This window comes from Sebastes fasciatus, chromosome 24 (genome assembly GCF_043250625.1).
Source record: "Sebastes fasciatus isolate fSebFas1 chromosome 24, fSebFas1.pri, whole genome shotgun sequence".
NCBI lineage: Eukaryota > Metazoa > Chordata > Actinopteri > Perciformes > Sebastidae > Sebastes > Sebastes fasciatus.
In genome coordinates, this window is record NC_133818.1 from 17,706,353 (window position 1) to 17,733,926 (window position 27,574).

General features: G+C 41.7%; 2 protein-coding genes across 2 annotated transcripts in view; both read right to left on the reverse strand.

Moving 5' to 3' along the window:
• The window catches only part of LOC141763220 (sodium/potassium-transporting ATPase subunit alpha-1), a 30,196-nt gene extending 26,241 nt beyond the window's left edge, over window positions 1-3,955 (reverse strand). Inside the window, exon 1 of the mRNA XM_074627711.1 lies at window positions 3,693-3,955. Within this exon, the coding sequence (XP_074483812.1) occupies window positions 3,693-3,704 (12 nt within the window). The 5' untranslated portion in view covers window positions 3,705-3,955. The remainder of the gene's footprint in view (window positions 1-3,692) is intronic.
• A 4,266-nt stretch (window positions 3,956-8,221) lies between these two features.
• LOC141763221 (sodium/potassium-transporting ATPase subunit alpha-1) lies at window positions 8,222-27,362 on the reverse strand. The gene is made up of 23 exons (XM_074627712.1): window positions 27,172-27,362; window positions 26,702-26,812; window positions 23,044-23,103; window positions 21,334-21,435; window positions 21,099-21,200; window positions 20,901-21,014; window positions 20,645-20,779; window positions 19,517-19,634; window positions 19,158-19,426; window positions 18,769-19,077; window positions 17,577-17,711; window positions 17,193-17,385; window positions 16,925-17,100; window positions 16,705-16,841; window positions 15,071-15,221; window positions 14,795-14,963; window positions 14,549-14,703; window positions 14,329-14,452; window positions 13,744-13,889; window positions 13,501-13,631; window positions 12,579-12,680; window positions 11,646-11,737; window positions 8,222-8,426 (listed from the first exon to the last, which is right to left on the reverse strand). Exons 1-23 carry the CDS (start codon window positions 27,181-27,183, stop codon window positions 8,398-8,400), a joined length of 3,072 nt encoding a protein of 1,023 aa, XP_074483813.1. The 5' UTR covers window positions 27,184-27,362; the 3' UTR covers window positions 8,222-8,397.
• Window positions 27,363-27,574: the final 212 nt, after the last annotated feature.

Genomic DNA, 27,574 nt, shown 5'->3' on the forward strand with positions numbered 1-27,574 from the left:
TAATCCAGTAATTTCTTTTAAGAAAAGGGAAACAAGTGGCAAAATTCTCCGATTGCAGCTTCTTAAATGTGATTATTACACGGCTTTGTTGAATACTCAATTCGGATTGGTCAAATCGCGGCCTTTGGTCTGCTATAAAGAAATAACAGGCCGTTGCTATATACATAACAGGCCGTTGCTACGGGAACAGTTCTGATGTCGCACTCTCCTGGACTGTCTTTGTGTGAAATTATTGATTTCTAAAGGATAATGTACAGCTAGCGGGTCACTGTTGTGAAATGAACCCCTTCAAGGCGACACCAGACTGACATATTTTCTGGTTTCTTTCCTCCTCTATGTCAGTAAACTGAACATCTTTGAGTTGTGGATAAAAACAAGACATTTGAGGATGTCATCTTGGGCTTTCATCAACATTTTCTGACATTTTATAGACCAAACAACTAATAGAAAAAATAATTGACGATTAAAACAACCGTTAGTTGAAGCCCTACCTATAAGACGATGATGATGATCTACAGAGCTGCAAAAGTAGTCGATTTTTACTCCCAAAGTAACCATTCTGGGATGAAATATGCTTTTTAAATTGCTGCCGACTTAATAATTCAGTATAATGATTCAACAAAGAGTAGAAAAGGTTGAATCAGGTGAGATTATGAAATATTCAGCTGGATTCCCCCTATCAGTCTTCTGGGAGTTGGACAGCTTTCTGCCCAGTTAACCAGTCAGACTGCATTAGGTTAGGATAGGTGACAGGTTTATATGTTTTAGGGCTGCAACTAATGATGATTTTCATTGTTGATTATTTTCGCGATTAATCGATTAGTTGTTTGGTCTATAAAATGTAAAAAAATGGTGAAAAAAAGCCCAAGATGATGTCATCAAATGTCTTGTTTTGTCAAAAACCCAGAGATATTCAGTTTACTGTCATAGACAAGGAAAGAACCCAGAAAATATTCACATTTAAGAAGCTGGAATGAGAGAATTTAGACTTTTTTTCTTACACATTTACTTCAACCGATTAATCGATTATCAAAATAGTTGGCGATTAACTTAATAGTTGACAACTAATGGATTAATGGTTACAGCTCGAATATTTATTTAAAAGTTAGAAATCTTCAAAAAAGATAAATTATCCACTCAAATATAGACAAATGACCTGCTCCCCTTTCAAAGAGTCCCTTAATTCATCAGAGTAAATGATTAATATTACACTTTAGAACTGTCAGTTTCCAGCCCCACCCGGCCTCTTTCCTCCCTCCTCTCTATCATGTCTGGGAGCCAAGTTGCTCGACGGTGGCAATGCGGCAACTGGTGCCTCTTGGCTCCCCCTAATATCACCCCCACCACCACCACCACCACCTCCCTCTCTGAAGCAATCAATCCCTCCTCTCAGCTCCTCTCAGCTCACTCTCTCTGTTTGTTGCACTGTGCTGCCAATGTGACGAGCAAACACCGAAAAGGGCAGCAAAAGGGTAATCTCTGATTTGAAATGAGCGGGACGTGCGTGTCCGAAACCCGAAAATCTACCGACTCTCCTCATACCTGTGCTCCCTCTCTCACTGCCCTGATTCTTCTCCATCACAACAACTTCCCATCCTCCACCCTCCACCTCCACCTCTCTCTGCTCTGGTGGCGATCATCTCATCCAAGTTTAGCCATTTGTCTGTGCCAGCAGTGAATGTATTGGAGGAGAGGAGAGGAGGGGAGCACTGGAGGGGGGGGCAGGAAGGCACAATGGGGGGGGGGGGGGGGGGGGGGGGGGCTGGATGGGGGCAGGGCATGGATTTCATCACATATGGGAGGAAAAGAAAATCAGCCAAGAGAAAGAGAGAGCAAAGATAGGAGGAAGAAAGGAGGAAGAGGCTGAATGAGCCATTCTGCTTCCCATCTCCCGCCAGATCCCCATCTTTCTCTCCCTCTCTATCTCCATCTCCTCCTCTCCATCCCTTCGCAGGCTGAATCCATAATGAGTGGTTCTGTTGCGCAGCATGGCAGGGTGTGGCGACTACTGAGATTTCATACAACAGGGGGCTCAGTTTCATCCCGTACAGTTCAAGTTGTGTGGAGAACAACAACAGAAAGGCAGCTGGTAAATCACGGGTCGAAATCATCAGCATTTTTTGGACAGGATGCCTCTTGTCAAAGTGTCATACTAGCAGTGGAAATAATGGCGCTTTATAGTCAATAACATGACAAAAAAAAGGCATGTGGATGACAGATTTGACAGCACAAAACTAAAAAAACAACCCTGAAGCTTGCAAGTTTATTGTTATGTGGTATGATCTAATAGCAAGATCAATAATCTGTCAATGCTGGATTACTGCTAGTTGGTGCAGATTTCCAAGCTTCAATGGCAGCAAACATAAACACCTTTTTACATGCTTTAAATTCTGCAACTAGGATCATTTAAACATCCTATATACCTTTAGAGACTGCACATATGTACGCATTACATTTATTTATTGACGGACTGCACACACTATGTTCACCCATTCACTCGGTATCTTTTATATCTCTGTTATTGTTTTTATAGTTTTTGTGTACCTTTACGTGTACGGAGTGAAACACAGGAGAGGTCCTGTGTTTCACTCCGTTTGCTGATGTTGCTGCTTTGACACCTGAATTCCCCTCCAGGGATTAATAAAAGGTTCATCTTATCTTATCTTATTTCCCACAATGCATTGTTTGAATTTGCATCCTAGAGAGAAAGTATGTCAGCCTAAAAAAGCAGCTCCTTTCCTAAAAGGTGTGCAGATGTGATTTAAAGATAAGACAATAAGTCACAGAGCTCCAAGCAGAGCAGAAACGTGGGTTGGACTTTTTAAACACATGCCTCCCACTGTTAAACCATTTTACCCAGAATACACTGCTGCTCAGGAAAAAGTGCACAATTAAGAAGCTAAATGTTTGAAAGTGCAGTTGTTCTCCTGAGAGGAGAGGGACGGTCAAACTACCTCATAGAACAGTGAGCTGGAATGAACACAAAACACACACGCATTAAGAATACATTTAAACTAATTTTCAGACTCAAAGTGGAGCAAAACAGCCCATAATAACCCGTTATTTCCTCACTTCTAACATAACCGTTATGTTCTCACTGAGAATTCTCACTGAATTAGCTGTAGCTTCTCATCACTTCTAACGGCTTCTAACGGCTGTAGCTGCTCACTTCTAACGGCTTCTAACGGCTGTAGCTTCTCACTTCTAACGGCTTCTAACGGCTGTAACTGCTCATTTCTCACGGCTGTAACTGCTCACTTCTAACGGCTTCTAACGGCTGTAGCTTCTCACTTCTAACGGCTGTAGCTTCTCACTTCTAACGGCTTCTAACGGCTGTACCGTTAATTCCGTTTGCTAGTGAAACTTTAACAGTGCAGCCGTTTGAGTTCATCCCGGTTATGTAACCGAACACAGAGCCGTTCAGAAGCATCTTTGTGACGATGGAAACTTGTTTCTCAACACTTCCCAGCAACATGACAGAGTGACATGACCTGTGTTTTAGTGTCTGAAAACACGGAAGTCCTAGTAAAGTAGCCTCATGTTGGAGAGAAACAGGAGGTTTATGTTCCACATGTTGATCCTCCAGCTGCTCCTCACCACAGCAGCTCAACCACTTGTTTGAATGACCAACTTTTAAATATGATATTTTTAACTCAAAATGAAGAATATTACTGAATGAAAGCTCTACTTACTCCTCTTCCCATGGTGGCGAAGATGTTCACTTAATTCTTCCCAGTTAAAAGTTCACAAACACAAAATCCACGTTTAAAAATTATGTACAGTTAAAAAAAAAGATTCAAACTCCTTGGATGGATGTGTCCGTTATTATTATTTTTTTCTTTTTTTTAATGTTTTTTTTATAATCTTCAAGCACGTGTCACTCCTCCGGAACGCACATCCGAGCTCGCGAACCGCCGCGGCAGACCCTCCACTACTTATACACGGCGTTCCGTCCATTGTGACGTCACCACCGGTTGCCGTGGTAACCCCACGGATGGAAGGCGGGGCTTTCCTCCATTTACTGGGCGGGTTGGTCATGCAACACACACACACACACACACACACACACAGAGAGAGAGAGCACACATCATTCACATATACACTGATAGGAATACATATAACACACATTATCAATAACTATGATGGAAAAAAATAAACAAAATGATGCAACAACTTGAGAGAAATAATATTTTCCCACAATACACACATGCACACACACACACACACACTGAGAGAGAGAGCATACATCTTTCACCGTGGATGGATGGGCACTAATATACACTGATAGGAATACATATAACACACTACATTATCAATAACTGTGATGATATTACAGGAATGATAATGGGGAAAAAAATAAACAAAATGATGCAATAACTTGAGAGAAATAATATTTTCTCACAATACACACACATGCACACAAAACAGCTGTTAAAGTATACTACCGGTTAGCTTAGCTTAGCACAAACACTGGAAACGGGTGGGAAAAGATAGCCAGGCTCGGTCCAGCACCTCTAAAACGCACCAATTAACAGGTTTAATAAAAGTATAAAAATTACATTTTGCCAACAATTCTTCCTACAGTCTGGTTGCCTGGCAACTGCTCGCAGCCAGGAAGTAGTTTGGCACATAAACCCCATGTATATAAAACAGCAAATTGTAGTTTTTAAACGTTAATTTTTGTGCAGTTTAAACAAGTGCCAACAAATATTCTCAAAATGTGCTTTATTACTGTACTGCTCTACTGTAGGAATAGGCCCCACCTTACCCTGCCACACACACACACACACACACACACACTAGTGATTCATCCATATCTCACCCGGTTTAACAGCTGGGTTCGCAGACACCTCCTCTCTCCTGCTGCTTTGACAAGTTTGTCGTGTGCTGATAGCGAGGCAGCCAACTTCTGAACCCTCTGCTTTCTAAATCCAGAGCTGCAGATTGAACTGCGTAACACTTCCATCATCGTGCTATCAATGCACACATTAATACACGGGCCCCCCCTTTAGCTCTGGGGGCCCCCTGAAAGTATTCCCCCCTTGAATAGTGGAGTTACTAGGCTGCAAATCCCTGCTATCGCTCCAGGATGCTCCGTGACCTCTGACGCCCCGGGCGGAGATGGAAGCTGTAGGAGGTAAAGGTGGGGGGGCGGCCTCTCTGCATGGAGAGACCCCTATTGATTATCATATGACAGCCATGCTAGCATGTTTAGCTGCTCTGTACCCCAGCAACAGCAGTTTGCATCTGTTCCAGGAGCTCTTTCATCCTGCAACACAAATGAGAGATTCTTTCTTTCATCCCTGGATCCACACCTGAAACCAGACACATTCAGACACTTTTTGTATGTACGAACAGAAGAGTCGGCCTCACCTGCAGCAGAGCTGGCAGATTTTGTGAGAGAAACAAGCAAACAGGTCTATAGAAACCAAAAGAAGCAACTTATAGTTGAAAGTTTCGCATCATTTTTGCATCAATTTTCAGCTTGTAACTTTACATTTTTTGTTAACTTAATTGTGTTGATTGTGTTAAGAATTTGAACATTTAATTGAATTTTTGCATTTCACCAGATGGGCGTGATGTGCTCATTTATCACACATCATTACTTGAGGGCGAATCAGATCTTTAAGTCCTCTCTCTTTTTCCCAGTTGTTTTGCAATATTTGGCCCACCTAGTACCTGGCATTGTTAGCCAAACTCCATCAACCCCGTTGTCTCACAACAACAACACTCAACAGACTTTGCTTCATATTTGATATATTCTAAAGCGACAGTAAAAAGAAAAACCCCACGTTTCTAATGGCAGCTTTAACCAGCAGGCTGTAATAGATTTGAAAGCAACCTCTTCAACCATGAAGTAGAGCCAGGCGGGCACCGCCACTGGAGTGCTATTGTACCCTGATAGGTAGACTCTGTCACTCACTGTCAAGCTCCCTGTCTATTCTAATAGACCTTATCAGCTGGCCTGGAGAGCACTCTGCACCAGCTGACAAGATAAACCCGAGACAGATCAAACAGCGACGGCAAGATTTCATCTCTTCTTCCACCTATTTAACCTCTTTTCTTACAAAAAGTACAAGTAAACAAACTAAACCACAGGTGGACTTCATGCACAGATGGACACAGCAGCAGCCCTGGCAGTGTGGAGGAGTGTGTGTGTGCAAATGTGAACACGTGCATGTGTAGGTGCATGTATATACAGTATATATAGTGAGTTTGTTTTGGTGATTCACATCCATGCATGTGCGATCGGTGTGGCTCGCGTGTTACCAGTGCTGCGCTATAAATAGCCCAGATTTTATTTAGATGTTGGAGAGAGAAAGAGAGAGAGAGCTCTCAAATGGGTTGCTATAGCAACAGGCACGTTCAGGGGCCCTGCTTGTGAACGAAGGATGAAGGTATGATAATAGTGTCTGTCTGCTACCTCTTTCTTTCATTTCATCTCAGCTGGATTATTATCCTCATGACAATTCATCAGAAAGAAATATTAACAAATCATAACAAGATGATTGAAAAATGTGCGCCACAAAAACGCCAATATCTGTCGCTCCGACTCTCTTCCTTCCTCTTCGTTGCATTGATTCGCTTTCCTCGCTGTGCATCATCTCCACTCTTTTCTCCACATCCCTCCATCCTTTTGTCTGCACACTCTCGCTGTCTGTCTCACACTAGCACCCTCTGCTGTAAAAGAAATCACCTGAATTTTTCACTATTTTGCCAATATTCTGAGCTCTGAGTGTTTCCTAAGTGTGTGTGTGAAGCAGGCCATGTGTGACCAGGTTGGTATGATGATACTGTGTACACACACACACATCAGAGGGGTTGAGGGAGAAGGGGGCGTTCATAATGAGCGGGGTAAACACCGAGTAGATGGCACTAGAGTGGGCTCAGTTCATTTTCACTGAGGGCCTCTTTGCATTAACGGTCAACTGAGCATTGCAAACACCATTGTGGCACACTGGCTCTTGAGATAATGGACACACATGCACTGCTCTGACATGCTTTCCTTTAATATCTGGTAGGTAACGATAAAATCCTGGGAAAATAAAGATTAAAAAAGGCAACAACGATGAGTTAATCAACAGAAAATTAACCTATTTCAATGTGATGATCAGGTATTTATAGGGCTGTCAATCTATCAAATATTTAATCGCAAATCAATCGTTTTTTATCTGTTCAAAATGTACCAGAAAGGGAGATTTGTCACCACCAGACTCCATTGAAAAAAACAGTCATTTCACCTCGTAGAACACAGATGTTGCTGGTCTACCGCTGCCTCGATCGGTTAGTTTAATCGCATGATTGTCCATAGTTAATCACAATTGATCGCACATTTTTTATCAGTTCAAAATGTACCTTAAAGGGACTGTTTGTAAATTCTTACACGTATAAATCAATCCGGGTCGGTCACTATAGAGTGATGTGGTGGTTTTAGCTGATGTGTGTCGCCCCACTGTTTTGACGGATGCTCGCTCACAATCAAGTAGCGCGTGCACACGGGCGAGCGCGAGCAACGGGACGCTGACTTTCGTTGACTTAACGGCCACAGGTGTCGCTGTTACAACCAATTTCTGATTCTTACAAACAGTCCCTTTAAAGGGAGATTTGTCAACTATTTAATCCTCTTATCAACATGGGAGTGGAAAAATATGCTGCTTTGTGCAAATGTGTGTATATATTTATTACTGGAAATCAATTAACACAAAACAATGACAGATATTGTCTAGATATACATCTAGTCTGACATGGTTGGTACCGATGGATTCATCAGGTTTTTTAGTTACATGTGATACCAATATCTTCAATCTAACTTTAAAACTGAGCCCACTACAACCTCCGAAAGATCGATTGCATTAATGTGTTAAAGAAATGAATGGCGTTAAAGCAAATTTGCGTTAAGGCGTTATTATGGCGTTAACTTTGACAGCCCTAATTATTTACTTTAGTCAAGAGTACACACAGCAAATCTAACACGTGCATTTGATTTATTTGATTTATATTTTAAATTCATGCCCCGTCTTCTAAACAAATGTGACTCCAGAAGTGAAGTTTAGGGAACTGTTGAGGTGGATAATCCCACTGCATGGGTCACCGGACCTGACTCACTGCTACACATCTATTCAACCTTGAAACAACATCCTGCATTAAATCCCCCAAATGCTGTTTTCAGCCTCCACATGTCAGAGAAGCAGAATGCAAAAAACAAAAACAAATCCCAAAGTAGCCTTAATGTACAATAGTACGGAAATGTTTTATTGTGAATGACATATACATCAAAATATTCTTATTTTATCCATGCTTTGTGTTTTTTGGGGTCTGACTGACATCTCAGACAAATATGTAACATGGCAGTAAATAACGATGAAACACTGACTGTGTCCTCCGTGTGGTGTCGACTCAGTAGTACGTCTCTTGCTCCACCCAACCTAGAAACCAAAGGAGACAGAATTAGTGATGGAGTGTTAGGGATGTTTCGCTTCACATTTAGGGTCTAAATTCTCCGTCTGCAGGATGATATCATCCCTCATGTTGGCTGACAGTGATTCAGAGGAAAAAGGCCGGATTGTGGAGCGTGAGCGAGACGCATTCTGAATTTAGAGCCGAGACTTTCTTGATGATGCGTCCTGCGGGGACGTGGAGGTTGTGGCATCTTTGTCTCACAGTTCGTCACGATGATGATGATGATATCATCCTTGAGGCCAAACAGTATATATGACAATAACAGGAGAGCTCTGACCTGACCCGGCAGCTCAAACAACACAAGGATTGCATCATTAGATGTACGCACGCATCACATAAAGGGACGTTCACATGCTGCGTTTTTTTTGTTCCCCTCAAATCCAGGCCTTGTTTCAGGCCTAAAAATAAAATGTAGCTCTGGGCTCAGTGAGGTCTGGCAAAACATCAGTCACACTGACTTCCAATACAGTGTTAGGGGTCGTTCACATGCTGCGTCTAAAACGCGTGGAAAACGCCACCCGTGCCGCTTTCATGCTTTTATCCGAGGTGCTCGGGAGGTTGCGCTCCTGTCGCACCTGCCGTTACTAAGCAACCAAACCTGCACACTGCGATGATGATGATGAAGTTGGGGTAATTTAGTAGTAAAAGCCTCACTGACTAAACTAAACAAAGTCAAAACAAAGAGAAATGGATTTCCAGCAGAAGTAGGGCTGTACCGAATACCATTTTTGGGCTTCGAAGCTTCGTTAAGAAATATTTGAAGGTATTCGAAGCTTCGCAGCGCGAGATGTCTTCATCTCCCCCAGTTTCAACGCCTGGGACAGTGCCGCTGCCGCACTACAAACGCACCGCTACACACAACTAACAGCGATATCCGTCTGGGAATAAGTAATATAATTAATGTTGAATATGACTATGAATAACGTTGGGGGATTATTCCATAGTTCATGGGCTATTTTGGAATTTATACATTATTATTGCGTTTATATTAAAAAACAAATAATAAAACAAAGCATTCGAATGCTTATTTGGAGGTCGATTACCATGGAAATGGTCGAGGCTTCGAAGCATTCGGGTCAGCCGAAAGGCCGAAATAAAAATAGTTTTGGAACGCAGCAACGGCAGATATCTTTTCCTTCTTCTGTAAATATCAGTCGAGGGTAAATATGGAGGAGAGGTTAATCATTTTAGTGCAGGACTACCCAGAGCTTTACCATCCGTCCCACGGACTATTTTACTGCTTCACCCCTCCTGATCGAGGATGTCACGTCATCCAGTTGAAAGTGAAGCCAAACTGACAGAGACATTGAGCAGTAAAGCCACTGTGAGGGATTTACCGTGCTGGAAATCTATTTCTCTTTGGATTCGGGCTGACCCGATTGCTTCAAAGCTTCGACCGTTGCCATGGTAATCAACCTCCAAATCAGTAATCGAATGGCAATAATAATGTATAAATATAAAAATTAAATAAGGAACACAACATTATTCATATTCAACATGAATTATTATTAGTTATTCTCAGACGGATATCGCTGTTTGTTGTGTGTAGAGGTGTGTAGAGGTGTGTAGAGGCGTGTACAGTAGTGCGGCAGCGGCGCTGTCCCAAATCATATTTCTCACCAAATGCTTCAAAAAATGATATTCGGGACAGCCCTCGTTTTGGCTTTTACTGCTAAATTACCGCAACTTAGTAACGGCAGGTGCGACAGGAGCGCAACCTCCTGGGCACCTTGGATTAAAGCATGTGTACGGCCCCTAACACTGTATCAGAAGTCAGTGTGACTCCGAGCTGTGGATGCTATTATTTAGCATGTTTTGCCAGGCCCCACTGAGCCCAGAGCTTTTAGGCCTGAAACACTATAAATACCTGTTTTTCACAGAAAGCTAAAAATCACTGGACTGGAATGATGGTTTCCAATTTTGAAGTCTAAAACCTAATTTAGCCCAGGTTCCACAGTAATCCGGAGGGCAGTGTCAACAGTTGTTTGAGTAACTTTGTTCAAATAAATCCTAAAAATGTAAACCGTGTCAGTTAACTTGTTTTTTTCGAGACATTATTCACCATGGATGGGCAATGCGATGTTCACTGATCTGTGCTGCGGGACTCAGATGTAACAGACCCACACACACACACACACATACACACACAGCTGCATCCCAGCCAAGCTCTGCATGCAGGTTGTGCTCAGCTCCGTGGGTGGAACGAGGCATTAACAATGGCAGGGTTGAGGGTTGAAATCCCACTGGGCCCTGCCATCTGCCACAGTTCACTGGTCTGTGTGGAGACGCAGTTGTGGCACCGATAACGGACACATGCACACACACACAGCTCCTACTAAACACTCATATGTTGTTAACCTACATCATTCACTAACACACCACTGCTTCTGCTCTCTGTATTAAATCTCATACTGTATATCATGACTGACGTTACAGAAGGTTTCTACATAACGAGAGGAGGAATAAAAACCTTTGCCATAACTACTAACAAATTCAGAATTACTTCTATTTGTTAGCTTGCAGGATATAATAATAATATAATAATAAGTAATAATTATAAGTAAATATCATTATTAATAATTTATTTAGTATAGCACCTTTCGTAGACCACAATTCACAAAGTGGTTTACAGGAATAAAAAAAAATATTAAAACAATAAATCCATAAAACAGTAAATATCTTAATATACTAGATATCTTGAAAAATTTAGTAAAAAAATTGAGTTTGGTGGAAACCAATGAAGTGGGTTTTAGCCAGTGAGGCATACTGCTAAATTACCGCAACTTAATCATCATCATCGTCATCGCAGCGCACAGGTTTTGGTTGCTTAGTAACGAGCACCTTGGATGAAAGGATGAAAGTGGCACGGCTGGCGTTTTAATACTAGAATATTACTAGATATCTCAATTTTTTACAAGATTTCAATGGAAATGCGAATGTTTTTTCGCCCCTTTGCTTGCACAGAATGGGAGTGAACGGGAGGTGAATACTAATTTGCGCATGTGTGATCGCCCTTGCAACACTTCAAAGTTGCAGAATTTGAAGACACATGGTTTTCTTTGGACACAAATGTGATAATCCATCCTCCTCATCCCCCTACATTCACCTCAAAATAAAGAAAGCAGAGGCAAACGTGTGATGCAAAAGCCTCAAGAAGCAAAAAGAAGAGTGAGTAAATGTCTTACCGCCTGGGTTGCGTCTGAGAATATATCTTCTGGCTTCATCGTACAGGAAGATGAGGAGGGAGTAGGGGAAGGCACAGAACCACCAACAGGGCCTAAGGTACACAGACACAGAGATTGAGCATCACATTGAGATTTTAAATGATGCTTATTAATCTAATTTCACTTTTGAGTGTCTAAAAAGCAAAAGAAAACCATCAAATTATTGTTATAAGTTGAATTCATTCAATATTTCGCTGTAAATACTGTACATTTCTGCCCTTTCCATGTCATATCTGAATATGAATTGAGAGAGAGAGAACCTCAGAGGTAAAGAAAGAAGAAAACAAACACAGACGAGACAGAAATAGAGACAGACAGAAGAGAGACACAAGAGTGTCAGACAGAGAGGAGGAGGTTTGTTAAACATCAGCAGTCACCTGAAGAGAAAGGGGAGTGGGTGGGTGAGGAGTCTGAAGAGACTAGGAGCAGATGAAAAGGTGGCGAGGAATAAAGGAGGAGACGCAAAAACAATAACGAGGAGAAGAAGACGAGGAGATTTCAGCTAACGAGCCTAACGTAACTTTCTATTTGTCTCTGTTGGCCAAACAATCTCATTAGTAGACGCAGCTCTTCTGCTCTCCTCTGAAGTGGAAATTACCGGTGACACTTTAGATAATATCCACCTCTTTTTAACAAGATAATATAATAACACTGACTTAAACCTCATCCACAAAAAAATGTCAAAGCACTGGCTGCACAAAAAACAGGGCAGTAAACGAACAGAAAATAGGATTTCATGGACGACTGTATTAGGGATAAACTTAATGCATATTGTGCTCATAAATTCGCCTGCATACATGAAAAGAAAACATGGAAAATGAGACCGTTTTAGTTGTAATTTGTGTGAATTCCTGATTGAAAAATCATAGTTTAGGTATACAAGGTTTTACTCACTTGAGAGGGTACATTCTGAGGGCGACGTCCATGCCCGGGCAGTAGGACAGGAAAGCAGCCAGAGCTGTCTCCTCAAACAGACCGAAGATGAGGATACGGTTCCTGTGAGAGCAAAGAATCAACACCGTTAGAACTATTTCACTTTGACTAACCTGAGATCATCCCACGCTGGGATTAATGTTATAACGACAACTCTTAAAGGGATGGTTCCGGTGTTTTGAAGTGGGGTTGTATGAGGTACTGTCAAAGTTGACGCATTAAAAATGTAGCACAACTCATTTCTTTAACACATTAACACAGTCGATCTTTTGGAGATTGTAGTGGGCTCAGAAAAACTGTCATGGCCATTTTCAAAGGGGTCCCTTGACCTCTGACCTCAAGATAATTGAATGAAAATGGGTTCTATGATTCACCAAAGTCACACAATAGCACAAACAAACCAGACCAGCAGCCCCTGTGTTCTGAGAGGTAAAATTACTGTTTTTTCAATGGAGTCTGGTGGCTTTGGCGAGAGCATAGATGGATACAACGGCTTCAGTTCTCCGTTGGAAACATAGACTGTGTAGCTGTTTCACGTCATATTCTAAACTGATAATGATTATTTTAGGTGGGCCTTTCTTTTAGGTATCTAAAATACGTTTCATTGCTGCCCACAGCAGTACGTTGCTTTGCTCCCATGCGGTAACTCCTGTCTGTTTCTCCAAACTGGAGGCGTGCCGACCGTCATCTACTGTAGATAAGCACCTCATACAACCCCACTTCAAAACACCTGAACTATTCCTTTAAAGCTATAAAGGAATATATGGATGCCTAAAATAATTATAATTATACTTAAAAAAGTACCCTGCTTGAATCTATTGAGTGAGTAAATACAGGTTTGGAAGTCACTGTCTGTACTTAATATGTCTTTATATGTACATACTTCATTCCTTGCTGCAGGATGGAGTTCCTCCTGGTCTTACAGATGATCAGATCGGCCCACTGGACAACCACAATACTGGCGAAGAAAGCTGTGTGACACGTGAACTCTACGATCTTTCTGCGCTCGTATGTCTGGTGGAGAGAACATTAAAAAAGATTTGAATTAGCACATGTTTCTCTTCTGTTCTTGTATTGAAAATGTGAAATGACCACAGCGTTTATTAGAAACATGAGCATTACTGACCCACTGCTGTCCGTAGCTGTCTTCCAGGTCATTTACATATTTGTCGTCCCACAGCACTCTGATCCCCAGCAGGTCCATGGGGAGGAAGCCGTTTTCAGCCAGGATAACAAAGTAGGTGAAGAAGCCAGCTGTGGCTTGCATCATACCTAGCAAGGAAAAAGTGCAAAAAAATGTTTAAATAATATTTTTATTTAAGAAAAATAATATTATTCACAGATATTTAACACAGGGCATTCTCACTTTCTCCCACCCCCCACTGCCTAGACAAAATAATAACATATGTAACGGTACACGGGGAATGATGGTTCAAAATTAAGTAATACGATAAAAAAAATAATAATAATAATGTAAATAATAAAAAAAATAATAATAAATAAAACAAAAATAAAATAAATAAATAAAAAAAGCAAACACATAATTAAGAAAATAAAACATCACATTTTGCATTGGAAAAGCTACATATACATGCTTTGAAATATAATCAAATTTGTGGATGTTTCAAGTATATGGGCCTATTTACAATCATCAACAATCATTTCTGTCTCAACACCTAAATATCATTCAGGTAGCATTAGGTGTGCTTACCGATCTGTCCGTAAGCTATGCTGATGAGCCTCTCGTTCACCAGTTTGTCTGTTTTGGGGTTTCTGGGCTGTCTCTTCATGATGTCGCTCTCGGCTTCTTCATAAGCCAGGGAGATGGCGGGGACCTGGGAGACGGGAAGCACATCAAAATAAGTATTTTCAATCACAGATTTGATTTTATAACGACTTTCCTATGATAAGAAATCAGTCAAAGAGCTCACCATGTCGGTTCCCAGGTCGATACAGAGGATGGTGACGGTTCCCAGGGGCAGAGGGATGTTGGCGATGATGAAGAGGAGGAAGGGGGAGATCTCAGGGATGTTACTGGTCAGAGTGTAGGCGATGGACTTCTTCAAGTTGTCAAAGATCAGACGGCCTGAGAAAGTAATAGAGGAATTAATATTGCATGGAAAATCAAGCGGTTACAAAGATGCGTTTTGCTATCTGTATTTCCACAAGTCCTTTACCTTCTTCCACTCCGGTAACGATGGAGGCAAAGTTGTCGTCCAGCAGGATCATGTCAGCGGCCTGCTTGGAGACGTCAGATCCAGAGATACCCATAGCGACGCCGATGTCAGCCTTCTTCAGAGCAGGAGAGTCGTTCACACCGTCGCCTGTCACAGCTACAATGGCTCCCTGCAGAGAGACAGACAGAAAGAAGTGTTAGGGTCTCCACTTTTTTTTAAATAAAACAGACATTTCTCAAAGCTTTTATTACAAATTAAATTCTCTTAGACACTGACCTGTCTCTGGCAACCTTCCACAATGATGAGTTTCTGCTGAGGGGAGGTCCTGGCGAAGACGATCTCAGTGTGGTGTTTCAGCACATCGTCCAGCAGCTCCGGGGTCATCTCTTTCAGCTCACCGCCGTGAACGACGCAAGCCTTGGCGTCCCTGGGGAGGAAATCACAGCAGCGTTAGGACAACAGTTGTGATCCCCACATCCTGTCTCTGAGAGGAGAGTTGAGGATGGGGTGTAATCAAAAGAAAAGCAGGAGGAAACAGGAAATTCCTTTAGAAAACAGACGGCGTCGGCCTCGACACCCCTTAAACTAAATAATGGCATCATCAGCAAAAAGAGAGATTTAGTATAAAGACCTTCACTTCACACAATGAATACTTTTTTCACAACCCATGGTACAGGATAGTGTATTTTTCCCCAAGACAGCTTTTCTTTTATTAAAAACAGATCATTTGTACATATTTGTACAATATTTTTTCATATTTTTATTGTAAATTTTTCTACTTTATTGATGTTTCTTGACTGTTGCAGTAATTCTATCTTATTTATTATCTTACTTTATTTATTGTCATGAAAAACCTTGTTTCAGACAGGTGACATTTCTCATCGGTTATCAGAGAGCATGAGCATTTTCCTGCTTGAGGATGCTGCCCAGGATGACAGTATTTTTAATGATTTTTGATTTTTAAATAATTTCTTACACTGCACTGTCACTTTTATTATTGTATTTTAAGCCCACTGTCGCCGTCGGACAGTTTGGGGCCGTCAGTGAGCGTTTGTCGGCCTATTTTTTGCGGTGTGTCCCGCACCGTCGGCTTTAGTCTGCCCGTGTTGCAGGTTTTTTGGCTGATTCAGCGTGTTGAATCAGTGGCGGCGCCCGTCGGGGAGAGAAATCACTCTCATTGGCCGTTCAGCTTAAACGAATCAGTGCACGAGAAGAGAAACGAAAGTGAGGAAAGCAAGCCAATCAGTAAAGTCAAGAGGAACAACAACTAGACTACCGCCATCTGCTGGTGTGGAGAGTTATCTACTCTCACCAGGCGCAGAACGTACGTGGTAGTTGACCGTCGGCTGTAGTCTTTGCCGTGTGTTCAAGTGCAACTTTTTGGCCAAAACAAAGGCGACGCAACAGACGGCCTTCGTGTCCACTAGTTCTTTGATGTCGGTTTGGTGTGTCTGGGCTTTTATACCTGTCTTATTATATTTGAGCTTGTTTTTATTTTCTAGTCTGGATTTTTAATTGTAAATGTCCTTTTATGATGTGTTTCCTTTTATACTTTGTCTCCATGCTTTTGATACATTATGTAAAGCACCTTAAACTGCTGAAATGTGCTCCATAAATCAACTTGCCTTGCCTATCATTGCAGTGTGACTGTGATCTGAACTTGCTGATGAAGAAAAGTAAGCTCAGAGAGACTGAATGTAGATTTATTTGTCTGCAGTGAATTAATGTTGAAAGGCTTTTTGGCTGAGCAGATTGCAGCGCCTCGTTAGGCAACGCTGATTTCATTTAGCTCTATTAGTGCGGGTATTAAGAAGAACCGCCAGACACATTTAGAGGGACGATTTCATATAGCTCCTGCTCATGAAATCATTCTTAATATTTAGTGACACAAGCTTTTTAAGTGTACTAACCTGGGGTTGACCTCTGAGACGGGTACATTCAGGCGGGCAGCGATGTCTTCAACGGTCTCGTTGCCTTCAGAGATGATACCCACACCCTTAGCGATAGCCTTGGCTGTGATGGGATGGTCACCTGTCACCATGATAACCTGAGGGAGAAGATATTCAGGTATTAACACAGAGCGTGATCGGGGTTTTGGTCCCGAAACTAAAAAAGACGGCAGTTCCGTACCTTGATTCCGGCGCTCCTGCATTTGCCGACAGCGTCGGGCACAGCAGCGCGAGGAGGGTCGATCATGGACATGAGGCCGATGAAGCACAGGTTCTCAGTGGGGAAGTTCACCTCCTCACAGTCGAAAGCAAAGCCTTCTGGGAACTGGTCGTCAGGCAGGTTGAAATGGCAGAAACCTGAGTAAGACAGGAGGAATTACAGATTACTTTCTTCTCCAACAACTCATTAAAGAGGACGTATGTAGTTGTAGAATGGAGCTCTGTCATACCCAGCACTCTCTCTCCCAGTCCTCCCAGCTCAACGTAGGCGTTCTGGAAAGCGTCCTTCATCTCGTCGTCCAGCGGCTGCTCTTTGCCCTGCATCAGGATGGTGGAGCAGCGGTCCAGAATCCTCTCTGGGGCGCCTTTCATCACCAGCAGGTGCTTGGTCTCGCCGGGAGTCGCGTTGTGGTGGATGGAGAGCTGTCGAACGAGACAAAGGTTGGATTTTAAACTTTACTCTAAACTCTGCTGGTACTCATTTATCATTTATGATGGTGGATGGAGACATGAATGAACCCGACCACTAGAGGGCGTAAATCAACATTTCCCTCCGATACCACAGCAATTATTGTCTTCCAAAGTTTGCAAAGGAAACTCTGTGGCTTGTTTACCTGGTATTTGTTGGTGGAGTTGAAGGGGATCTCAGAAATCTTCAGGTATTTGTCTCTCATGCCGCCGACGGCTCCGCAGCACAGCTCGATACACTTGAGCAGGGCAGCTTCTGAGGCGTCACCGGCTACATCTCTCTGTGGATTTAAGGAAAGGACAAAGAGTTGGATCATAATCAATATTGGTCTTTCTTTATTTTAGGGCAGTCCTCGACCAAAGACATTTTTAGGATTTAAGATTTCTTTAGGAAACCTAAGGAATCCATCGGTACCAACCATGTCATACTAGCTTGTCGGGAAATAACACTCCAAACTTGCACTAAATTTTGGCGAAGAAAAACTGGGATGGCTATTTTCAAAGGGGTCCCTTGACCTCTGACCTCGAGATGTGTGAATGTAAATGGGTTCTATAGGTACCCACGAGTCTCCCCTTTACAGACATGCCCACTTTATGATAATCAATTGATTTCCAATAATAAATATATACATACATTTGCATAAAGCAGCATATTTGTCCACTCCCACGTTGATAAGAGTATTAAATACTTTACAAATCTCCCTTAAAGTTACATTTTGAACAGATAAAAAATGTGCGAATGATTTGCGATTAATCCCGATTAACTATGGATAAACCATGCGATTCATCGCAATTAAATGTTTTAATCGATGGCCCTAATGACCAGTTCTCCAAGGGTTTTGAAACCACAACTCTCCACAAAAAGATATTCATAATTTGAAGAACGACGGCCACCTCCTCCAACATCTGCACATCTTGAGAAAGAAAATACACTTAAAATGTAAATCAATGGGTCTGTCTGGCCACCTCTCGTTTTAGAGCTGCAGCTATATATTTCTGGAAAGGGCCTTTAATTATGTTGAGAGTTTTTTATAAAGATTTGTAGTGCTGTCTGGCTGAATTTGTATTTCCAAAAAAAGTTTCTTGCCAAGTCAAAATGCCAAGTCACCTCCCTCGCAGTCGCTGCATCTCAGGATTCATCTGGGTATTGTATCCCATTCAACAAAATGAATGAAGGTGGAAAAATATCCCACAAGGTAATGGGGTGAATTCTGCTCTATGTTATTGATATCTTCCTCCACTGGTGAATTATTTACACTCTTTTGTGGTGATCAGAATGGGTGAACTAGAGCAAAACGTTTAGTGTTTGGTAACCGGTTTTAAAAGGAGGATATTCACCTTCAGGATGGGAACGTTGGTCTGCTCCGCCAGGAAGACGGCGCGGTTGCAGAGCCCGGCGATCCTGGCCAGCGCGGCCCAGGTGGCGGAGCTCCTGTCGAAGGAGGCGCCGCTCTGGTTCTCAGTGGTGTCGGCCTCGTGGATCTGGTTGTCGAACCACATGTGGGCCACGGTCATCCTGTTCTGGGTCAGGGTGCCGGTCTTGTCGGAGCAGATGGTGGAGGTGGAGCCCAGGGTCTCCACGGCTTCCAGGTTCTTCACCAGGCAGTTCTTCTTCGCCATGCGCTTAGCGGTCAGAGTCAGACACACCTAGTGATGGAAATCAAGTGTTAATAGATATAATCTTTGCAAATCTATTGAAGAATGACCGACTCTGGTGGACAACTCACAGTGACGGTAGCCAGGAGACCTTCTGGCACGTTGGCGACGATGATACCGATGAGGAAGATGACGGCCTCCAGCCAACCATACCCAAGGGCGAGGGAGAGGACGAAGAAGGAGACGCCGAGGAAGACGGCCACGCCGGTGATGATGTGGATGAAATGCTCGATCTCTTTGGCGATGGGAGTTTTGCCGCCATCCAGACTGGAAGCCAGGCAGGCGATACGACCCATGACGGTGCGGTCTCCGGTGTTGATGACGACTCCTCTGGCGGTACCTGGAGGAAGCAAGAGATTGTCTCCATAAATTTGCCCTTTCATAAGTCGAATTCAAACTCAATGAATTTGTGACTTCTGTGTGGTCGTACCTTCAACACAGTTGGTGGAGAAGAAAGCGATGTTCCTGGTCTCCAGGGGGTTGTCGTTGGAGAAGTCAGGAGTACGACTCTGAGGCTCGGATTCACCGGTCAGAGAGGAGTTGTCAACCTGAAGGAAAGGAAAGCATTAATGAAATACAGAAGATATCCAGAGAAGTGGAAGTGACATGACGTAAATGTAAATGTGTGAATGTAAAAAAACATTGTTGGTTTTAGACAAAAGTGGGACAATGGATGATGACACATTAGGGCCAAAAATAAAATTTAAACTACGGAACAAACTAGACAAGTTTTAGTAGTCTTAGTATCCAATTGACTAATGTTAATACTCAAAAGCAACAATACATACACAGTTAATATCTTAAATGGGACATATCATGAAAAACTCACTATTTCACTGGGTTGAAAAAGCAGGAGAGATATTTATTACAAATACTTTTAGCTGCTAGTAGAAAAGCAATAACCAGGAAATGGTTGAATAAGGAATGTCCAACAGTCCTTGAATGGAAAGAAATAGTCCAGGAAGTTTACAATAAGGAAGGACTGACTTTTTCTCTGAGACATGCCACCAAAATACTGGAAGAACTGGAAATCTAACTGAAACCTGAAGTGAATTGAGATGAGAAGTGACTTTATAGTAAATGTATTTTGTTGTGTAAAACTTTGCTTCCTTCTCCCATGAATGATGTTGGACTAAGGGGACATCTAAGACTTTAAAGGACATTCTGGGACTCCAAGGAACCACAGACTCTATTGCTATGTGACCCAGCTTCTTTTCTTCTGTTTTCTTCTCCTATAAATGTCTGTCTTTTGTCATATTTTATATTTTGCACCATATTTTTCTGACAAGCCAATCAGAGCAGACTGGGCTTTTTCAGGAGGGGGGCTTAAAGAGACATGTGCTTAAACGGAGCGTTTCAGACAGAGGGTGAATACAGGTATATTCAGACAGACAGTTTGAGAAAAACAATGTGTTTTTTTTAACATTAAAGCATGTAAACCTGTTCCAGTAGAAACCCAAAATACAAGTATGAACCTGAAAATGAGCACGATATGTCCCCTTTAAGTGTCGTTTAAAGCTCCATAAGTGAGATTAAAACAAGTCTTTGAGGTACGGACCTTGCAGCCATGAGCGGAGATGACTCTCAGATCGGCGGGGATCCTGTCTCCACCTTTCACTTCCACCAAATCGCCGACCACCACCTCCTCGGCGTTGATGCTCTTCTTCTCGCCGTCTCGGAGAACCAGGGCTTGCTATGAGAACAAAGATGAAATATACGTTTTTTTAGGGCAATTTCTCAACAGAATACATGCTTTTATTACCAGTAGCAAGAGATTGCAACTTTATGAAGGTACAAAGTGAGGAAAAAGTCACCTGTGGGACCAGGTTCTTGAAGGAGTCCATGATCCTGGAGCTCTTGGCCTCTTGGTAGTAGGAGAAGCAACCGGTGATGATGACGACAGCAGAGAGCACGACACCCAGGTACAACTACAGTAAGAGAGAAAAGACAGTCAGTAAGTTCATCTTTGGTGGTGTTAATTCTTTATCACACACTAAGAAAGACCTCCTTACGTTATCGTTGGCCGGTTCATCTTCTGAGGCAGCCTGGATGCCGTAAGCGAGGAAACAGAGGATGGCGCCAATCCACAGCAGCATGGAGAAACCGCCAAACAGCTGGAAACAAGATCAAAAACAACATTCAAGACTTTACTGGATTTACCGGCTGCAACGAACCTGTGTGCATTTGCATTTATGAAATTTGAATATGCAAAATAGGTTTCTGTTTTGCATGGAAAATGACTTTTACCTGTTTACAGAATTTGACCCATTCTGGTGTTGTGGGAGGAGGCGTGAGGGCATTTGGGCCGTCTCTGGCTAGGATCTCTTTTGCTCTGGCGTTGGAAAGACCCTAAAAAGAGACACAAAAAAACAGGTTTGACAGACGTTAAAAAAATAGGGAGTGTGTGTGTGTGTAACCTAAGTTATATCAGGATAGAAAAACCTGTGAGGCCAGTTTTTTGCTCTGCTACTCTATCTCTTTGCCCTCGTTTTTGAAGGACGAGTCAGAGACGTGTTTCCTTCTGAGCTCTTTTATTTAGTAAACAGATACACCGCTATTACTTCAGGAGGTGGCGGATTAAAGTTGGGTTGAAATGAAAACAACAGAAACCACATCCACAAGAAGATCTATCATTACTGCTTCCTCTTTGCAAAAGAAGTCTCTGTAATTAGAAGTGAAACACGCAGTTTGTGGTCAATCACAGCTTGTGATATGGACAGATAACAGAGAGAGAGGGAGACAGGACAATCCGCTTGTATCTCTGTTATCATTGAGCAGTGCGTACTTCAACAAGGTCAAGGTCACGTTTTCTTACAGTGTAAAATGTGAGACTGGAGGTCTCTTTGGAGGGGGACCAGGAGCAGTTTTTTTTCTTGTTGGTAGGGTCAATACGACCGGTGCTCCTGCGTGAATGAAGTCTTTGTTTTGGGGCAAACTCAGACAGATCAGATTTCAGCGGATAATCAGCATCAGTCGAGCATTTGGCCGGTGTAGGGCTGCGTCGGGTTGTGTAATGGGATTCTGTGTGTGTGTGTGTGTCCTCAGCGTGATGAAAACCGTGGTTGAAACACGGAAATTACATTTTGCGTAGCAGCTGAGTTTCAGCCTTTTTCTGTACAATTATTGACTGTTTAAAGGATCAGCTCGGTTTAAATCACTACATTTTCTCTCCTGCCTCTAGCTTAAGTTGTACGACGGAGTATTAGGGCCACATTGAGGGGGAAAAAAATATAAGATTTCGAGAATAAAGTCGTAAAATTACGAGAAAAAAGCTGTAATTTAATGAGTAATAAAGTCATAATATTTCAACAAAAAAAAGTCGGAATATTACAAGAATAAAGTCATTTCCTCCTCCACAAAAGAGGCAATTTCCCCCAGGTCTTTGTGGTTCTTTCTTTGGAATAAACACAGTTTCTTGCACAATCTTTTCAAGCTCCTGTCTTCCAGCTCTTTAAATTGCTTTGCAATACATTTAAATTTAAGGCAAAATTGCAACGCAATTCAAATTTTATGCAAAAAGAGCTCTGATATCGGAATTATATCGGAATCGGTGCATCTCTACCTCTAGTGCATTTCCATTTTTTTGTCATTTTTTTAGTTATATGTCTCACTCCAACTCCATACTGTCCATTGTACTGTTGTGGAGGCAGAAATCTCAAAAGCTGGACGAATAAAAGCGAAACTACCAGCATGTTATTTGTAATTTGGTTGAACTAACCCTTGAAATTTTGAACTTTGCACTACTCTAACATACTAAAATGGTGGAGAAATACTTGACAAATGACATGCATAGTTTTGTGCATTTGCCCTCAGTTTGTACTGCGGGATCTTCCCTGGCCTCTGGGCTTATCTGCTCACACAAACACTCAAAATCAAACACACACATGCAGAGAGAGAGAGAGAGAGAGAGAGAGAGAGAGAGAGAGAGAGAGAGAGAGAGAGAGAGAGAGTACTCACCCTGGCTAGGTCAGTTCCATATTTTCTGTGGAGTTCATCCAAGGTTAATTTGTGATCATCCTATGGAGAGAGAGAGAGAGAGAGAGACATTTCGTAAAACAAGCTGAAATCCCTGTCATTTTAAACCCGCAGATATTATCTCCTTTGAGGATTAAAACGTGTCCTGTCATGTCCTCCAGAGGGACACAGGGAACATAAAGATGACAAGGCAAACACCAGCCATCTGAGCAGGATTACGGATGCATGCCGCTCCATACAGTGCGATTTGAAGATTAGCCGAAGCAGACATTCGAGTAAAACGAAAGTCTGCTGATGATTGGAAAGTCGCAGCCAAACACAACAGCTAAGCCGCCATGAGCTCGGTTACGTATGGACTCATCCAAACAGTTTGCTGCGAGCAAACAAATCCGTCCAGCCCGATCAAAAAGAAACATCCTGAGTAAAGAAGCCCACGCTGGTTTCTGTGGAGGTTTACTCACCTCACATATGTGACAAATTCTTGCAAATGGAGCTAAATTTTCCATTTCAGTGTGGCCTTCATATTTTTTTCTCTAAGCAGATATACTTTTACGTGAAATAGGAATTGCACAGCTTGATAAATCCTGACCATGAGCCAACCATTAAATACATTAGAGGTGGCCCCACATTATCATATTATCATGATACTTAAGCAACGATAGGATCTTATTTGGATGCTATTTATTGTTTTTCCAGACAAGCTAACATGCAAATCTGTTGGTGATATGAAATTGACAATTAATGTATCAATATGTAGGTATTATAATGGAATAACTTTACAGTTTACTAATGGTGGGAGGCCTCACATCTAGCATTCTTGCCGACAAGCTAACATGACATGGTACCAATGGATTCCTTAGGTTTTGTAGTTTCATGTGAATTTCTAGCTTCTTATTTTCTTAATTTTTCCCTTCTTATTTTGTTTTTATTTCTAGCTTCTTATTTAATTTTTTAATTTTTTTATTATCTTTTTATTATCTTATTTTGTTTATTTTTTTTAATTTTTTTTAATTTGTTTTATTTCTAACTTCTTATTGACTTATTTCTTTATTATTTTCTTATTTTGTTTATTTCTAGCTTCTTATTTTATTTAATTTATTTATTTATTATTTCTTTTTTTTTTATTTCTAGCTTCTTATTTTTTTTTTATTTTCTTATTTTGTTTATTTCTAGCTTTGTATTTTTTAATTTTTTTTTATTTGTAGCTTCTTATTTTTTTTAATTTATTTATTTCTTTTTTTTTATTTCTAGCTTCTTATTTATTTTTTATTTTTTTATTTTGGTTTATTTCTAGCTTCTTATTTTCTTACTTTTTTCACATCCCTGTATCGACACATCGCGACACTACGCTGTATCGATTTTTCCTTTATAGCCGTCTGCTTGTACTCATTATTAATACATGAAAATTTCAGACTGCAATTATGATCACATGATTTAACATTGGCCTGTTTTATGAATAACATTTGATTAAAACAGACTCTCATTTCATGATTTGTAATAATAGCACATTTCCAATAATAAATGGAAGCTTTGTTCTCAAGTACCGTTAGTCCAAAGTGAATGAATGAATGATTGAGGGAATGAATGAAGCATCAGTTCACACCATTCAGTGACAGTGTCCCATTATATCCTGTAAGTACAAGTTTACATTGACCTTTTAAAGTTGAATGTTTCACATCCACTGCTTGAAGTACATATATATATATATATATATATATATAGGTCCTGTATGAAATTTACATAATGTCCTGAGCTGTTAATGGATGAGTCCACTCTTTACGGTCGGTGGTGTAATTGCACCGTTTTGCATTATAATAAGCGAGCGTGCCAAATGTGCTGTGCATAATGTATCATCACATGCCCCAAACTACTGTTGTTTTTTTAAAACTGTTTGTCGGCACTTCTTTTGAAGCCTGTAGAGAAAATTGTCCTCACTCTGCGCTTTGATACTGCGGCTCATAAACACACACACACACACATTTGGTGGATCTTGTTTGGACGGCCCAACACACACTTGAGTTTCTTCTGTTGAACTCAATCAAATTGCTTCTATATTTAGCATTTTCCGTTGGACTTTGTCACATTTGATCAAATCGCCGGCTGCTTTACGTTGCTATGGGAATCGTTAGCTGGACTTTGACGCATCGGTTAATTGCATGATGGTGAAATAATGATTAACATGTGGGCTCCATAGAGACCCTCCTACACTCTTATTACTGTTTTACTACCGCCCGATATGCTATTATTCTTTAACCATCTGAAACCTGAGGATCATCAATACCCTGTCGCCCTTTTGGTTGCACTTCCAGCACTAAAGACGCCGCCCGCTGTTAATTGCGGTAAATGATATGCTAAGTTAACGGAGGTTATATGGCACACTGGCGATACGGTTGCTATGGCATTAAGATGTCCTTCAGCGGCGGCGGGACTTTGAGATCTAGTTAAGACGCACCGAGGACAATAATCATTAATATGTCACCTAGATGGGGATTTTATTGCCTAATAACCTGCAGCACTCTGTGACCTCCTGGGTGACATTGGGAGTGAAACAAGCATTAATTAAAGAATTAATTAACCAACAAGCTATGACATATTCTATTGGAGTTGTTTTTGTGAAGTTACTTTACTTTAAGCAACAAGCTGACAACATCAATCGACCGACACTTGATGACCTTGTGAAAGTCAAACACCAGTTTGCATCTATAATACAGCAAAAATGATAATTATGATATTATCAGATCATTAGCAGGACATTTTAACATGCTCACTACTATCTAACATTTTAAGGGTGGGAAAACTTCTTAAGAAGTTACAGATGAAACCTTTAATAAATGTATTTCTGCCAATAAAATGTATATTTTAACATACAGTTGGTGGTGTGAAATCATTCGTCAGCTCTTCTCACTGACTTGGGGATGAACTTAAAGCAAGAGGTGACCTTGGGAAACGACCTCAGCTTGCAACAGATAGACGGAGAAAAAAAGCTGACACCAGTGGAAAGTAGGTAACGGTTCCACACAGGAAACCCATCTAAACCTCTATGCGTGCAACTTTTACTCAGTCGCTGGGTGCAGTTCAGTATCTGCTGCAGATAAAATGAACTACACATGATCTGAGAGGAAATTAGAAGCAGACTGCTATGTGTTTACCGGACACAGAAAAAAGAGCTCATATGTTTTGATAAAAGTGAGACAATAATGAGCCTCTTTAAGCGTTGAAAACTAATCTAGATAAGCGTGACTTAGAAGTTAAGTATAGCTGTGAACTCCTTAATGACATGTGACAGCGCATGCAGACGTGTAAGTGGCAATCTTTTATGAAATACGAGGGCAGACGGCTGCTGCTCATGTGACTAGCCATGAGGTCAAAGCGGAGGTTTGTCTCAGCCGTGACTGTGTCATCGCTGTGACCAATGGCAGTGACTCGCAGTGACCGAGAGTGTTAACATGGCCTGAATAAGACTGTGATTAAGCATGAGGCAAACAGTATTTATAGGAGGACATGGTTGTAAAGTTCAAGAAGGTCATGCTATGTATATTTGCTCCTTTCACCTTGAACTGAGGTGGATTTGATCAAGATACAAACACTTTTACAAACTTCTGAGTGCATTCTCTTACTAAAAGACTCTTTGTGTACTCACCAGGTCAACTTCTTTCTTCAGATCGTCCATATCCTTCGCCGCTTTGGCTTTCTTGGCTTTCTTGCTCCCGCCATCTGAGGTTGCCGCGAGTTTGTACTCATCTTTCCCTCTCTGGATTGAAGAAAGAGAAGACAAAATCAGCTTCTGAATAACACCGAGCACATGTGGGAAGCTTTGCTCTGAAGCTTCCTTCTTGAGTCGGAGCGGAGAGCAGTGTCAACTTTGCTGTTCAAACATGCTGTAAAAACGTGTGTTAATCATTGTTGGAAGGATTGTGAATGCCTCTCATAAATATAACTCAAACTGTACGCTTTGCACAGCAGAAACTAAAGTACAAAGTACAGGCAATCCACAACTGTCAAGCTTAACCAAGAACTTGTGACAAAAACTTGGTCTGAGCTCAAAAGTGAAAAAAACAGCTAACCTAAAGACTCTTAGTCCAAAACATGTGACAAAGCTCCAATACTTACTCCCAGCCCCATGGTTGCAACGCAAGTCTGAGAACAGTCAATCCAATTGTCTTTTTAAATTGCAACTTTCCTACTCCGCCTCTCTCTCTCTCTCTCACTCTCTCTCTCTCAGCCCTGTTGAGTCCTGTGTCTTCCACACTCCCCAGAGCACAGAAGATAGGTTGCTTCGTATTAGCATACCTTTATAGTCACAAGTGGCTCACCTGCCGAGAGAGGAGGAGTTTGGGGGGGGAGGGGGGAGGGGAGATGGAAAGGGGTGAAACTGGACAGGTGAGTAGTAGTGTTGAGGAGGGGGGGTGGGGGGGAGACGGAGAGGGGGTAACTGGAGGAGGGTGGCACCGCTGGAGGAGGAGTACAGGAGAAAGGGGAGGGCTAAATCTTGCTCAACTTCCCTGTTTTGTTC